Consider the following 14790-nt stretch of genomic DNA (forward strand, 5'->3'; position numbering starts at 1 on the left):
CATTCTGGGGGGGGGGGGCGTGGAATGTGGTGTCTGTGGTGGTGATCCGCTGTCCTCCTTTTTTACAGAAGAGTTCAGTTGGGCCTGGAACTGGGTGTTAGGAGGGTAAATGGGGACTTTTGGGATAATGATTCTCAGTTCACGTCTTTTCTAGTTTAGACCCAATCTTTTCCGTTTCTTTTTCTCTGGCTCTGCTAGTTCAAGTGATACTGGTAGGAAGGAATGCCCTTTTGAGAAGAGGATGTTTGCTACTTGCTGGGTCCTTGTGCCAGGTTTCACTGACAAGAGTCTTCCCCAATGAGAGAATTTGACAAATAGAAAACATGATTTGCCCAAGATTTCTTAGAACATCAGTGGCAAGGACAACATGAGAATCTGTCAGCTGAGTCAAGCATGGCAAATAGGTGGCACTCATCAGCCTACCCATTTCACATCACATCCCCATCTCAGTCCCCGCCTGCATCTCTAGCCGCATCCCTGTCTCTGTCCCCATCCCCATCTGCATCTCTATCCCCATCTGCATCTCTATCCCCATCCCCATCACTATCCCCATCCCCGTCTCTATCCCCATCCCCATCTATCCCCCTTCCCATCTCTCTCCCCATCCCATCCCCATCCCCATCTCTATTTCCTTCCCCATCCCCATCTCTATCCCCTTCCCCATTCCTGTTTCTATTCCTTCCTATCCCCGTCTCTGTCCCCTTCCCTGTCTCTATCCCCATCCTCCTCTCTATCCCCATCCCCGTCTCTATCCCCATCCCCATCTCTATCCCCATCCCCGTGTCTATCCCCATCCCTATCTCTGTTCCCTTTCCCATCCCTGTCTTTATCTGCATCCCTGTCTTTATCCCCATCCCTATCTCTATCCCCGCACCCATCTCTGTCCCCTTCCCCATCTCTACCCCAACCCCCTCTCTATCCCCATCCCCAAGGCTGTCATTTGTCTTTGATCGGGCCCCCTTTCCACCACTGCCCTTCAGGTGGGCATGGCCACACAGTTAGAATTGGCATGAAAATAACACTGATTCCCTGCAGGTGGAGGAGGAGACTGGGGCAGCTGAGCCTCACAGGTCTGGGGCCATGTCCCGGGCCACCCATTAGCGGTCTGTAACTTTGAGGCAATCACTTTACTTCTCTGAGCTTCAGTTGGTTATCCACAGTGTGAGGTCAGTGACACGGTCTACCTCACAGGGCTGTGGGGAGGGTTGGGTGCCATCACGTATGTAGAAGTGCTTCATAAAGATCGTCTGCAAGTCAGAGCCGTCCCCTCTCAGTTGTCTGGTTAGCCAGTCCTTCCTCTCAGCAGAACTGGCAGCAGCACAGGATACCGTGCCTATTAAATCCCTTATAGGACTCCTATGGTTGGAGCGGAGCAAAGGCTGCTCTGTTAGGCAACAGCCGGTGCTGGTTCCCAGCCCATCATGGAGCACCCTGGAGTCAGAGCATTCCTACACGGTGGGTTCAGGCTTGCTACCAAACTCAAGGGCAACGTTCCTCAGATTTTCCACTGAAGTACCCCAAAGGGCAGAGGAAACACTGGGGATCCTTCACAGCTCCCACTCTCCCCAATCTGTTGACATAACCCCAAAACCCCAGCTCCTGCAAGGAGAGCATTTTCAGGTTTCTTGTTTTATCCTAAAATTCATGTGAATTTTACTCCATAATAACCCCATTTTTTGTTTCAGTGCAAAAATAATGTTTTAACTTACTAATGTCAGTTATATGTCCCTCTTTAAAAACCCTCCCCCATTTGTTCCCTTCTTGTATTTCATGCCCTCCTATCAGCCAGGCTTTGGTGTCTAATATATAACATCTCAACCAGTTCATAAATTTCTGCTTTTAATATAGTCTGAGTTACCACTCACACAGGCCACAGGAAAATACCAGGCCGTCCCCTCTGTATTCAGGCTTTTTTTTTTTTTTTGTGGAAGATTTACTTAGTAACAATTTATCATTTAGTTGCAATTTTTAAAATAATCTTAATTGGCCACATATGTTATCAAATAAGAGCGGGTCTTGGAGCCTCCGCCTCCCTTTGCATCTCCGCCCCCCGCGTGCGCATGCGCACTGCCTTCTGCCTGGTGGAGAATGAGATCTGCCACTCGAGGCAGATACCATCACAGGAAAGCCTCCCCCTGATTGGAGATAAGATTACTGATACCGAAGCTGTTATTTTTAGGAGGGGAAGACTACTGCTTTTAAACCTCCTTCCCTCTTTTTCCTAGTTTGTCCTCCCTTAATTGTGGCTCCATGTTTTGGTAGCCATAAGTCATTAGTGGTTTTTAATTTCTCTGAAACTGAAATAAGGTCTGAAAGAGTGGATTTGTCCCTTTTTTCCTCCTTTTTTCCTTTTTTCCTTTTTTTTTTTTTCTTCTGGCTAATCGGAGGAACGCAACCACATCTGAAGCCACTTGGCTCATTATGAATTTCATGGAAACTGATTCTCTGAAAGTGTTTCCATATGTGTGTTCCCAATATATCCCATCCTCTCTAAATGGGAGCACAGACGTGTGCATGGGCTGGAAATGGCTTCAGGATGTGACAGAGCAGTCATATGACCGCCACGGCACCGTGGGTGGCCCCTTCTGAAAGACACGGTGTCCTGGGTGCTGGCCTCCTTCCTGCAGCGGATCTGGTTTCAAAGACTACCCACCCTTCCTAGCCTTTAAAAAGTTCTTAATCAAGGCCTAGCAAGAAGATCTCTCTCATTTTTCCTCCGTTTCTCCCCCCCCCCACCCCTCTGGTTCCTTCCTTCTCTCCTACTCTCCCTCCCTATGTGCATACACATACACTCCCACATCTTCTACCGCCAGCCTCCTCTCCCCTCAAAAGAGGAAATACATTATTCCAACAATATCCTCAAAATTTGGGGTGGGTTTAAGGAATGGTCGAAGTTTCTGGAAACTGCCAGGTTGTTGTTTTTTTGGTTTTTTTTCCTCTCTCTTTCCTTCAGCATAGCATACTTTCTTAGCCTGGGATCAGCTGGTCTTTCAGAATTTGTGAGCATGCAGTGGAAAAGTACAATTCATTACAACACGGAAAATAAATATTTATCCTGGATAGTTGAGGCACTTTTCCTCTCTTTTGCAAAACTATGGAGTTTGCTAGTCTGACCTTTCACTATCTTAAAAAATTTGGTTTCACATTCTCTTTTTTGCTGGTTTCTTCTCCATCGGTATGATCCATTACATTTCTTCTACATAGAGTATAATTTCCAATTATGATCTAATGTAATTACAAGGAAAACTGATTTAGGAATAGATACTTGCTCATTTTAGTGTGAGGGGACAAATTCAGGGAAATTAAGAAAATTGATGTAAAAATCCCTTAAAACCTCACTGTGGAAAATGCAAAGTACTGTTCTGCATATAGTCTAAAATTGATTTTTGGAGAATATTTACATTGTGTTTCTGCTTCTGTCCTGTTGCCTCTTTGAGACCATGCTAGTCATTCATCTGGGTAGCACATATTTTGGAGGTGCCCGTCTTTTCTCAACACCGTACCATGTACTAGGTAAGATCTAAAAGGATACACGGTTCTCATCCTTAATTTGCTTTCCCCTTTGTTGGAAAATGAAAATACATCTCTAAAAACAATGGTAAGACTTTCAAATGCATGGAGCAAAATTTACATACAAAAATGTCCGGGAGGTATATGATAAAGGAAAGATGAGGAGACCTTGAATCCTGGGAAGGTCTTGTGCATGGGTGAGCTTTAAAGATAGTGCCTGCCCAGCCTCGGTCTGGCAGAGAGAAGAGCAGGGGCCGTGAGTCTGGGGAGAGCACGAGCAAAGCTCCAGCGAGGGTCCTGAGTGTCTGTCCCGGCGAGAAGAGGACGGTTCATCCAAAGGAGCAGTGAGACGTGACCTTGGAGAAGTAGAACAGATGACTCTGAAAATATGCCGGGCGCCTCCTCCTCATTCCCCCCTCCCCCCACAACGGAGATGCTATGTCATGCCTTCTAGAAGGAAGGTGGCGGACCTGTGCCTGGGTGGGGGGTGGCACCCTCTGCTGCTCAACCTCTGCCACTTGTGTGGCCTTAGTAGGTGGTGCATAAGCTGGAGGTTTTGCCCCGTCCCTGTGCGTTTCCGCAGAATGCACACTGAAGGCCACTCAAGGCAGATCTTCCACGTTTTCCCACTGGCGTGTCGTGTCAGGGCAGCGGAGCCAGAAGGAACCGCGTTTTAATTCGGTGATGTCACTCAGATTTACCTTGTCTCCAGCCTTCCGTTTATTCATCTCTAAAGGTCATCTCCGATTCCTGATGACCCTCCTGTACTTGCTCTCTCTACTGGTCCAGAAATTCAGACAGAACATGAGTTTTACCCTCTGGCGCGTTTACTATCTACTCCAAAGAAATAACACCACCTTAGTGGCAGCGGTGGCCCTGGGATCCCGCGGGGGAGGAGTGTGCTCACTCCTCTTCCCTCAGGCCATGCGTTTGTGGCCTGGCCCTCTTGCTCCCTCCTCTCTTGTGCGCGTGGCCCCCAGCGTGGGCTGGTATACAAATGCTGGCTCTAAGGATACTGGGAGCAACACCAGCGGCGAAACAGAAGTGTCCGCCCACTAGTGCTGATGGATTGTCCGGAGCGTGAGGTCCAGTGATGTAATGATGCTCGGGAAGAGCTCTGAACGCTCTTTCAAGGGAGTTCTATAAGGATGTATGGTTTGCAGTGCTGTTGGAATGCATGTTAGGTTTGATGTCAGCGTTGCCCTAACGCTTATTATGTCTATTTTTTTAACGTGTCAAAAATGTACCAACTCTCGCACAGAGTTCCTGACCCCTAGACTAATTTACTTATTCATTTTCTCCACCCATCCATATATGTACACTAAAAAGCAAAAAACAAAAGCCTTAAGCTCCTACAGTGTAGAAGAGATATGAGAAAAAAAGAAATCATGACCTTTACCGTAGCTGACTTTATAGTTGGGAGAGAACAGGCTAAGAAACAGCTAATAATTCAGTAAAGTAGTGACTCTTAAGGGCCCAAAAGAGAGATATGGAAAGTAAATGCTATTGGCACAGGAGGGAAATAGGAAATTATAGAACAGAGTGGTGGGGGGGGGCAGCCAAAATATTGTTACAGAGGAGGAGAAGATTCTTCGAGGAAAGCGGTGCTGTGGCGTTCTTGAGTACTGTATGTTCCCAGAGGAAGAATGCTGTGAAGGGGTCAATAAAAAGTTCTTGGGTTTTATTTGAGATTTGTCAAAGCAATAGTTCCTACCATTTAAAAAGCCCCAATGAAGCTTTGAAGTTAACACCTCATAGCGGGAAAGTATGATGGCTTTTCATTCTGTACACGTACGCCCTCGCATTACAGAGCAGGGCGGGGGGGCTCTGCCTGGGCCAGCTCGGTTCCACCTGGCTTCAGGGCCCCTCTTCCTTTCCTGTGCCCGACCTGCCTCCTCAGCTGGGATGCGTAAATCCCAGTGTTTCCCAGGTGACGGCCCCAAATGGCAAGAACCCAGTCTGTTACTGTTCCCAGACTCCTGTTTTCTTTCATTCTAGAGATTGCCTTGCGCATTCTCAGCCAACCCTGATTTACCGAGGGCCTCCTCAGTGAGAAGATATATGTGCAAGTGCTAGGAAAAGCCTAGAAATGTCAAGTCATATTGTGATTAAGCACCGAAAGGGAGACAAACGAGGATTAGACAAATCTCTGCCCTCAGCAGCCCGTTCTTTAGTGAGGAGTCAAGCATGACCTAAGATCACTAGCACTAGAAAGCGGTACGTGAAAGATGCTGGTGGGGACTGTGGGCCACGGGACCCGAAGATCAGGGATTCTCTTTTATTCCCCCTTGTCTTTTTGGTTTTACTCCTTCCACCATGCTTTCTGCTTGCTCTGAATACCCAAGAAACCCCAGTGGGTAAAGAGAGGCTATTTCCTGTTTCCCTGTAGACCTTGGGGCAGGGGCAAGATTTTTTTTTTTTTTACTTTTAATATTGATTTTATTTCTATTTTAGCTTTCTGGGCATTTTATTAATATATTCTCCCCACGTATATTAGGTTTTGCTGCTGCTGTGTTAATGAGCAAGGTTCTTGCAGCTCTCTTTATGAGAGTTGCATTCCTTTGCAAGCTATCTGACTGGGGCCAGAGGTGCAGATAGCAGATCCGGAATGAAATGCGTCTGTAGGAAACCAGCAGGTCCTAAGGGAATCAAATCCTTGACCTAGGTCTCATTCCCATTATGCCACGAGCAACTGAACTAATTGCCCATGGTTTAGCAGGTTAGATCCAACAAGACCTCAAAGAGGTGTCAGTATATCCCAAAGATAGTGACTTTCACTGGGGCAACACGTAGGCACCAGAAGAGCCTACTTAAATACTTTTAGATAAAGTTAGATTTTTTAGGCAAGAAATATATGTACCTGTGATTGTGTCAACCAAATTCCTTAAGGGTAACTAAAGTTGCAAAGAGGTCATGGCTCTGCATGTCTCAGGCTGCATGTTTTTGTAGTGTACGTGGCTCCCCTCCTCGGGATCTCAGCTTTCCTGTTTGTTAATGGGTTAGATTAGAATTGATTATCTAAGCAGTAGATGAGGAATTCGGACCTTTCCATCAGATACCCCAACTAGAAGAGGAGGGTAAATGGGTGCTCTAGGGAATCTGGGGGACATAGTCTAAAAGTGTGTAAGTACAAAATTTTGTTGAAGTTCTTTTTGTTTACCTAAAAATTCACCCAAGTGTTGTATTCTGTTCCATATAATATCATATTACTGTCCGATATACCCTGTCTCCAAGTTGAGTAAAACCAGCCCATTGGGAAGATGCACCATGTTTCTCTTGGGCTTCAAGTAACTCCTGGCAGGACTGGCTTTATTTAATCAGTAAGTTGTAGACAGAAGTTTTAAACTGGCTCCGGGGAGCCCCGTGCTACAAGGCACATCCCTGGGGCGGTTACCAAGTTTTGCTTTTACATTTATAAAGTTAGATGGAAGTGAGAGTACTTTTAGAACTCTCCAGGCTTTTATCTCAATCCTTTATTAAGTAGATAATACATTTTCTTTCCTGTAGTTGATATAATATCTAGGTCTTTTTTTTTTTTTAAAGTTCGTAGTTTTAATGTGGCTAGTTATACAGGTATGCTTAGTTTAGTACAGTGTCAAGATTAGTTAAGAAGGCCATCTACAAGGATACCTGAGTTCATGTACAAGATAGAGATTAAAACTACAGATACAACCTTATTCAATGCAAGAAAATTTAATTATATCATTTGCTTCTGCCTCACTTAATATAAATAAACTGAAGATTAGGAAGGGCTTTATTTTTTTCTTTTTGAGAATTCCATCTCCTCATCTTAGATTATTATATAAGGGATCTCCTGTGAAACTGTAACGAGTTGTTAATATTTCTTCGTACAGAGCACATTGCAGTATGTTTCAGAAACATTTCTTGGTAACACAAAATGATTAAGGGAATTCCAGAAAATTCTATTTTTTGTTTGTTATAAAAATGACTGTATAATCCCTTTAAAGTCCACATTAGCTCTCTGCCCAGAAGGAGTTAATCCTCAAGACATTACAGTCCCAAATGACTAGAAATGATTGGTCAAAATTCTGTAAGCCTAGCAGAAATTTGTTGCATTGTTTTCTATAAACCACAACCAGAGCTCATTAATTGAAAAATGAATGTCAATTTCCATGAGCTGGCATCTATAAACCAAAAAGGTACAGTGATCCTGGCATGTGATGGATAATAAAAACATCAGCAAAACGTCTCAGGTAAAATAGAGAAGGTGAGGGGGTGTAGGAATAAATTCAAAACCATATTGGAGTTTACTGGCAGGGCCCCACATCAAGGGTTTTAATGAGGCTTCTGCATCAAAATAAGGGAAACCACATGGAATGTTAATTATGACTACAGCATATTTTAAGTACAGATACCCACGAGAAGCATTTTTTTTTTTTTCTTTTTACATTGACAAGCCTATCTGTGTGAGCTTTGTCTTCTGTGGGGGGCAAACCGTGATGGTTTCAGTGTGACTTCTTTCTGTTTGAAATTGTTCCCATTATTCTGGTTTCTCTCACATGATCCGGACATTGAACTTAATCTGTACAGAAGCAGCCTGCCTATAACTATTAGGTCTGCCAACTCCAGTTCACCTCGACGCTCTGCGAGGAAAAGGCTGGCCGAGGAACATCTGGGGCCCGCACGTCGTGCGTGTAGCCCCTTCGGCAGAGGCCATAAGCACGGGGCGAGCAGAGACCTCACGTGCTCCCGTTTGCCATCTGTCATAATCACTACTTCCACATTTTAACGTTCGAGCTGGTTAGAATTTTGTAGCCGGGAGGGGTGAGGTAGAGGCTGAAGATGGAAGACTTTATAGAGGGCAGAGAGTAACTGCCCAGAGTGTGTTAGTTTTGGTTTGTCATCTTGAAAGTGTTTGCTTCTGGTATTCGAAGCTGCTCACTAGCTTTTTACCCTCTGCTTATGGGCCTGCGGATTCCGGGAAAGCACTAATGAGGGGTGGGAACTTCTCTGCCTCCCCCTCCCCTAAGGCTGTCGCTTCTCCTCTTGTCTTGGAGTTCACGGTGGTGATAGAGTGGTTAGAGCTGGAAGGGAACTTAGAGCTCATCCCCCTCATTTTACAGATGATGACACTGCCACCTCTGACTTCTGCCTCTGGCCTTCCACTCTCAGTAAGAAGAGCCAGGCAGGTGAGACTTTTAACAATTGCTGGGCTGGGCTGGGCGGGGCTGTCTGATTGGTACTGTCCGATTTTTGAGAAAAACTTTTGTTAACGATATATCGCTTTTAAATAGTCGCTTTTGATTACAAATGCACATCATGGACTTAAGAAGATCCCAGGCAGTGTGCATTTTAACAAAAATCAACAACTCTCGGTCAGCACCTTTAAGGAAAAGTATTAGGATTATTCCTTTAATAAATACTGTAGCATCCAAGAACAAGGGTTAAATAAAAACGGGGCTGAAGAAGTACCCCCCGACTAAGGCCTTGAAGCAGCACTAAGTGCTTTCCCTTACGGATAAAAACTGTAGGAAAAGCAAACATGTGAGACGCAAAGAATTGGAAGGTTTTAGACGTGACAAAATCTTAAAAACGCTGGCATCATAAAAGGTCTTGTCCTAATTCTGTCCATTTTAGAAAATCATAACCCAGTCTTTAAAGGTCACCACTCTAAGTGTTTAGGCATTTCAGAAAACTGATGTCCACACGAAGTGGTTTATGGCTATGGTTTTATAAGTCTAAGCACCGGAAACGGCTATTAAGGAGGCATATACTGTTAGCTTTAGAAATTAAGGGACTTTACATTTCAGGGCAAAATCAGCTTTGCCTCCAGGTATCCCTTGGAATTATCCTGAAGCTAAGTCTGTAGGGTGTGGCGCAGGGGCCTGGTGAATGGATCCGAAGGTGCCCTCTTACTTGTCTCCCCCCGGGGCATGAAGCCTCTCACCAAAGCTACTGTTGGCACCTGGCCTGAATGAGTCCTAGGTCACCCATCGAGGCTCGAAATGCAGTGATTTCTAGGTACTAAGCCTTCCCCCGACCCCCACTTTTAAAACCTACTTATTTAGTTTATGACCCTTGGGAGAATTTCTAAGGGCTAGACTCTCCCTCTCTGCCCCCAGAAAAGTAAGATAGCTCCAGAATACATTGAAATCTGGTTTGATTTTTTTGACAGCCGTTACTAAGATGAAGAACAGAACAAGTCTATAGATGATTGTAAGTTGAAAAGAAGCAGTAGGAACATGTTAGGGTATCTTTTTGAGGTCCCTTCATTGATGAAGGGGCCCTGCCAAGAGTACCAATGATAAAACTGATCATTTTGGGATTTCTTTATATTGGGTTGAGAAAAAGAAACTTGTCCTACTTAGTAAAAACGTCACTTTCAAATATCTGAGGTGCAACGAGAAACAAAGAAAAAAAATCAATGAGGCTTCAGTCTTAAAGTCTGGTGAGTGAATCCATACGATCGGTGTTGGGTTGGTTTACACATAAGACCTAGCACACGTTGGGGTTTTTAAAGCCCTGTGGGATTCTCTGGGGGGTGAAGAACTTAAGGACTGTAAAGTGAAGAAAAAAAAAAAAGACTGTGTAGTGACTGGTGCATTTGAAGGTCTATTTGTGGCTTGCTGTTCCTTTTTGGGAAGCTAAAGTTTTTTTTTTTTTTCTTGTAAAAATTCTCTCATTATTTTAATTGATATTTACAGATTTTTCCCCCATCTTCTGTTGTAATTTTTAGGTGCTTCAGAACTGGGCCCTTTTTCAGACCCCAGGCAGTTCCCAAGCATTTCATCCCTCACTGAGAGCCGCTTCTCCAACCCACGAATGCACTATCCAGCCACCTTTACTTACACCCCGCCAGTCACCTCAGGCATGTCCCTCGGTATGTCCGCCACCACCCACTACCACACCTACCTGCCACCACCCTACCCCGGCTCTTCCCAAAGCCAGAGTGGACCCTTCCAGACCAGCAGCACTCCATATCTCTACTATGGCACTTCGTCAGGATCCTATCAGTTCCCCATGGTGCCGGGGGGAGATCGGTCTCCTTCCAGAATGCTTCCGCCATGCACCACCACCTCGAATGGCAGCACGCTATTAAATCCAAATTTGCCTAACCAGAATGATGGTGTTGACGCTGATGGAAGCCACAGCAGTTCCCCAACCGTTTTGAATTCTAGTGGCAGAATGGATGAATCTGTTTGGCGACCATATTGAAATTCCTCAGCCGTGGCCCAGCGGTATCTGGGAGCCGCAGCCCAAATGTATCAATATATACATATATAGAGAGAGTGCATATATATGTATATCAATTAGCTATCTACAAAGTGCCTATTTTTTAGAAGATTTTTCATTCACTCACTCAGTCATGATCTTGCAACCATAAGAGGGTAGACATACTGAGAAGCAGGAGGCCCGAGAGAGACCATCATATCTAGGTTTCAGATTGTTTTCTACTTAAAATGTACTTTTACAAGCCAAGGAAAAAGGTATTTTTGTTGTTGTTGTGTTGTTGTTTGGCCTGTTATCACAAATCACCTGTTCCTATGCCAATTCAGAGAGGTGGACTCCAGGTTCAGGAGGAAGAAGAGCAGAGCCGCTTCCTCTCTGTGCTCTGAAACCACACACCCTCACGGTGGCAGCTGTGTATGGACCAGTGCGCTCTGCGGACCAGCTTCCAAAGCCGGTCGAGGTGCACGTAAAGGGCAAAGAGGGAGAATGGATGCTTCCATTACAGTACCATCCATTCCGAGTAACTGTCCCAAACTTTGCTTTCAGACTTGCCGCAAGTTCTCATTTGAACTGTTTGGTTCAGTTTTGTTTTTTTTGTTTTTGTTCTTGTTTTTTCCTACTTTAAGAAAGTGACTTCAAAAAATACTGATCAGGATAGATGATTTTATTTTACTTTTTTAAATACTTTTTTTGTTTCCTTTTCCCATTTAACCAAAAAGAAATCCCATCCCTCAACCAACACCCCCCCACCTTTCTCCTTTTATGCAAAACTCAAAATGGCAATACCTTATTATAGCCATAATGATATAGATAGTGTTTGCGTTTGGCTGTGTGTTTTCTTTTTTTTTTTTTTAAATTATGAATATGTGTAAAATCTGAGGTAACTTGCTAACGTGAATGGTCATATAACTTTAAAGATATATTTATAATTATTTAATGACATTTGGACCCTTGAAACATTTCTTAGTGTACTGATATGTTGACTTCGGTCTCTAAAAGTGCTCTTTATTAAATAACAAATTTCTTCAGTGGGCTAGAGCCATATCTGAAATATTGCTAAGCAATTTCAGTTCCTCCAGGCACAATGTGATTTTCAAAAATACGTCCATCTCCAAATATCTTAGACGTAGCTTGTTTTTGTGATGTATGAAGGAAATGTTACACTTCGTTCTTTCCAGACCTAGGATTGCCTCTAACACAGCTTTGCCTTTTAAAGCAATAATTAGGGATTTAAAAACCAACTCTTAGCCCCGTATCACTCTTGTTGCCCTTTATCAGCATGAAATGCTGGAGTGATGTGGTTTCCCAATTTCTTTTGAATACTGATGACTCTTGTCATATTAAAAAGAGAAGCACAAGGGAATCATTGAACTGCGGAAAGATGTTCTGTGGTCTCCTAGTTAAAGCAAAACTCTAAATCGCCAGGCTTCATAGTGAAGACACAGCTTAAAGCCACCCAGGTGGCTAAAGGACAGTAACGCCAAATTGCACCAGGGATTCTTAACCAACCCGCCTTACCAACCAGTAAGTCAGGAGAACCCAGATCGGCCTTACCTGAGGCCCCACTGGCAGCTCTCCAGGGAATCTGCATTTAAAGGAGCAGATTAAGCCATTGTCTTATGGAAGCCAGGTCTTCTGAAGTAGCAGGCGAGTTCCTGCATAGAGCTGAGCTGTGGAGACCCATATCCATCCCTGTGGGGTCAAGGGAAGGCAAGGCCGTGTGGGCCGTGGTGTCTACTGCTGTGTATGCATTTGAGCAGAAGCCCTCCTGTAGGATGCACTTTGACCACTCCTGGCGACCCCATGGAAAATTCTCGAGTGTGAATTCTTAATCCAAGCCAGGATCACTTCATGACACCACGGGGCAGATCCCTGCCTGCTCCCCCACAGGTCTGGGGCCCCTTCGTTTCAATTCTGTGCCCCCGCTGAGCAGAACTTTGTAGAGATTTGCCCCCAGCCCCTCGAGACCCTTTCACGGCAGTCATTCCCAGGCCGGCTTCTGAGGCCGCCAAGCCTTGCGCAACAGCGTGGGGGGCAGCGTGACCTGTGCTTCTGGCTGGGGGCCTCCCTTGCAATCACCCCGACTCCTCCCAACGAAAATCGAGGGCAAAACAAAACAAAACAAAAACACTTTGCCTTCTAAAGGTTGTATACCAAGTATGCTTAGACAAATAAGCCACTTTTCTATTACTTAACTAAGACGGAAGTAGTAACTGGTACTATTTATTGTTTGTGTGTGGTAGCTTGAAGCACGCCACTGTCCATTTATTTGTTAAGTGTAAGATATGTGTTTGTTTCAGCAGCACTTAAAAAAGCCAGTGTCTGGTTACACATTTCAATTTTAATTAATTGACATAAAAATGTTACCACCAGTGCCAGCTGTACCCTATTTAATAAAAAAGGTACTATATTTGTACATTATTTTTTAATGTTAAAAGGGCTTTTTTAAGTTTACAGTACACATACTAAGTGACTTTAGGGATGCTTTTGTGTTGAAATGTTATTATAGTGGCTGCAGGCAGCAACCCAGAAACACTTTAAACGTTTTTTTTTTTTTTTCCCTTGGGAAAAATTCAAGCACTTCTTCCTTCCACCCTCACTCCAACCACTCCAAAGGGGTAAGTCACATTTCTTGGATTAAATTCTGCCCTTTTTTCAGCCTGGGGGGTTAAATGTCCCCCCTCCCTTTTTTTTTAACTGAACCCTTAGTTTGCACTGGGTCACGTATGTGATCTGTGATTTTAAGACCAAAGCAAAGGCTCACTACTACTACCATGGAACCACGTACTAGCCAACACTCGGTATTTCCTTCAGGTTCAAAGAGCACGGTTCTTTTTGTAGCATAGACGTTGCTGGAGTTTACAGCGTGACCAACACAGCCACTCTCCGTCTGTTTTCGTTGTCTCACAAAGGGTGACCGGTGTCAGGGTTCCAGGACCACAAGCGTTGGTTTTAGTTGAGTGAAAAGACTTCCAGCCTGGAACCGAGAGACTCAACTGATGAGCTCTATGGTTGGCTCTTCAGACAGTCTCACCCCACCAGGGCCTTTTAAAAATGGGCAGAGAAATCCACCCCATGGTAGGCACCATCCATCGCAGACTCAGAGGGGAGGAGATGTGTGTGCTGGCTTAGTGTTCCCTCCATTCCCAGGAAAGGGACTGACCCAGAGTCTAGGTTAATACATGGAAACACAAAGCTTGAGTGAAGACAATAACGGCTTCTCTGACATTCGAAAGAACAATAATAAATAAAGACGACTCTTCCAGACCTTGAATTTGTTATTCTTAAAAAGAGAATGCATTTAAAAAATATTTTCTGTGTGAGAATTTTTTAGATGTTTGTTTACTTCATGTTTACAAATAACTGTTTGCTTTTTAATGCAGTACTTTGAAATATATCAGCCAAAACCATAAGTTACAGTAATTTCTTAGGTATTCTGAATAAAATTCCATTTTTTTTTGGATATGCTTTACCATTCTTAGATTTCTGTGGAACAAAAAATGTTTGTAGCATTTTGTGTAAATACAAGCTTTTCATTTTTATTTTTTCCAATTGCTGTTGCCCAAGATCTGCTTTCCCTGCACATATTGTACAAATTCTGCTTTGTGCCACAGGCCATGATTGTGGATGAGTTTACTTTCAACTTCAAAGGGACTATTTGTATTGTATGTTGCAACTGTAAATGGAATTATTTGGCATTTTCCTCATGATTGTAATATTAATTTGAAGTTTGAATTTAATTTTCAATAAAATGGCTTTTTTTTTGGTTTTGTTACGTGTGTACTTTGGGTCTTTTCTCAGCCACGGTTTCATCTCTGGTCTGACGCCTACTCCTACCTACACCTGGGCCCTTCTTGGCCGTAGGACTTACCAGGCCCGGAGGAGAGCGGAGGTCTCTATGACTGGTGAGAGGTTAAAACATTTCGCCGAGCGCTGCCTTCTTGGTTCGTCCTACTCCTACAGAGGCGTGGGCGAAGGATCTAGCAGTGAACTCACTTTCTTATCGGCCTGTGTCCGGAGGAAAGAGTGCTCACCACCCCATCCTTGGGTAAAGCCCCTCATTCTGGCTAAGGGACCGGTCCCGATATA

General features: G+C 44.2%; 1 protein-coding gene across 4 annotated transcripts in view; it reads left to right on the plus strand.

The window, feature by feature from the left end:
- RUNX2 (RUNX family transcription factor 2) overlaps positions 1-14474 on the plus strand; it is a 123116-nt gene extending 108642 nt beyond the window's left edge. For 2 of the 4 annotated variants that reach the window (XM_026507327.4, XM_057303987.1), the window contains 2 exons: positions 8595-8660; positions 10208-14474. In XM_026507327.4, coding sequence (XP_026363112.1) covers positions 8595-8660; positions 10208-10686 — 545 coding nt within the window. In that variant the 3' untranslated portion in view covers positions 10687-14474. The remainder of the gene's footprint in view (positions 1-8594; positions 8661-10207) is intronic. The other 2 variants (XM_048219741.2, XM_048219742.2) reach the window with 1 other exon arrangement.
- The last annotated feature ends 316 nt before the right edge of the window (positions 14475-14790 follow it).

Source organism: Ursus arctos, unplaced genomic scaffold (genome assembly GCF_023065955.2).
Source record: "Ursus arctos isolate Adak ecotype North America unplaced genomic scaffold, UrsArc2.0 scaffold_29, whole genome shotgun sequence".
Classification (NCBI taxonomy): Eukaryota; Metazoa; Chordata; class Mammalia; order Carnivora; family Ursidae; genus Ursus; species Ursus arctos.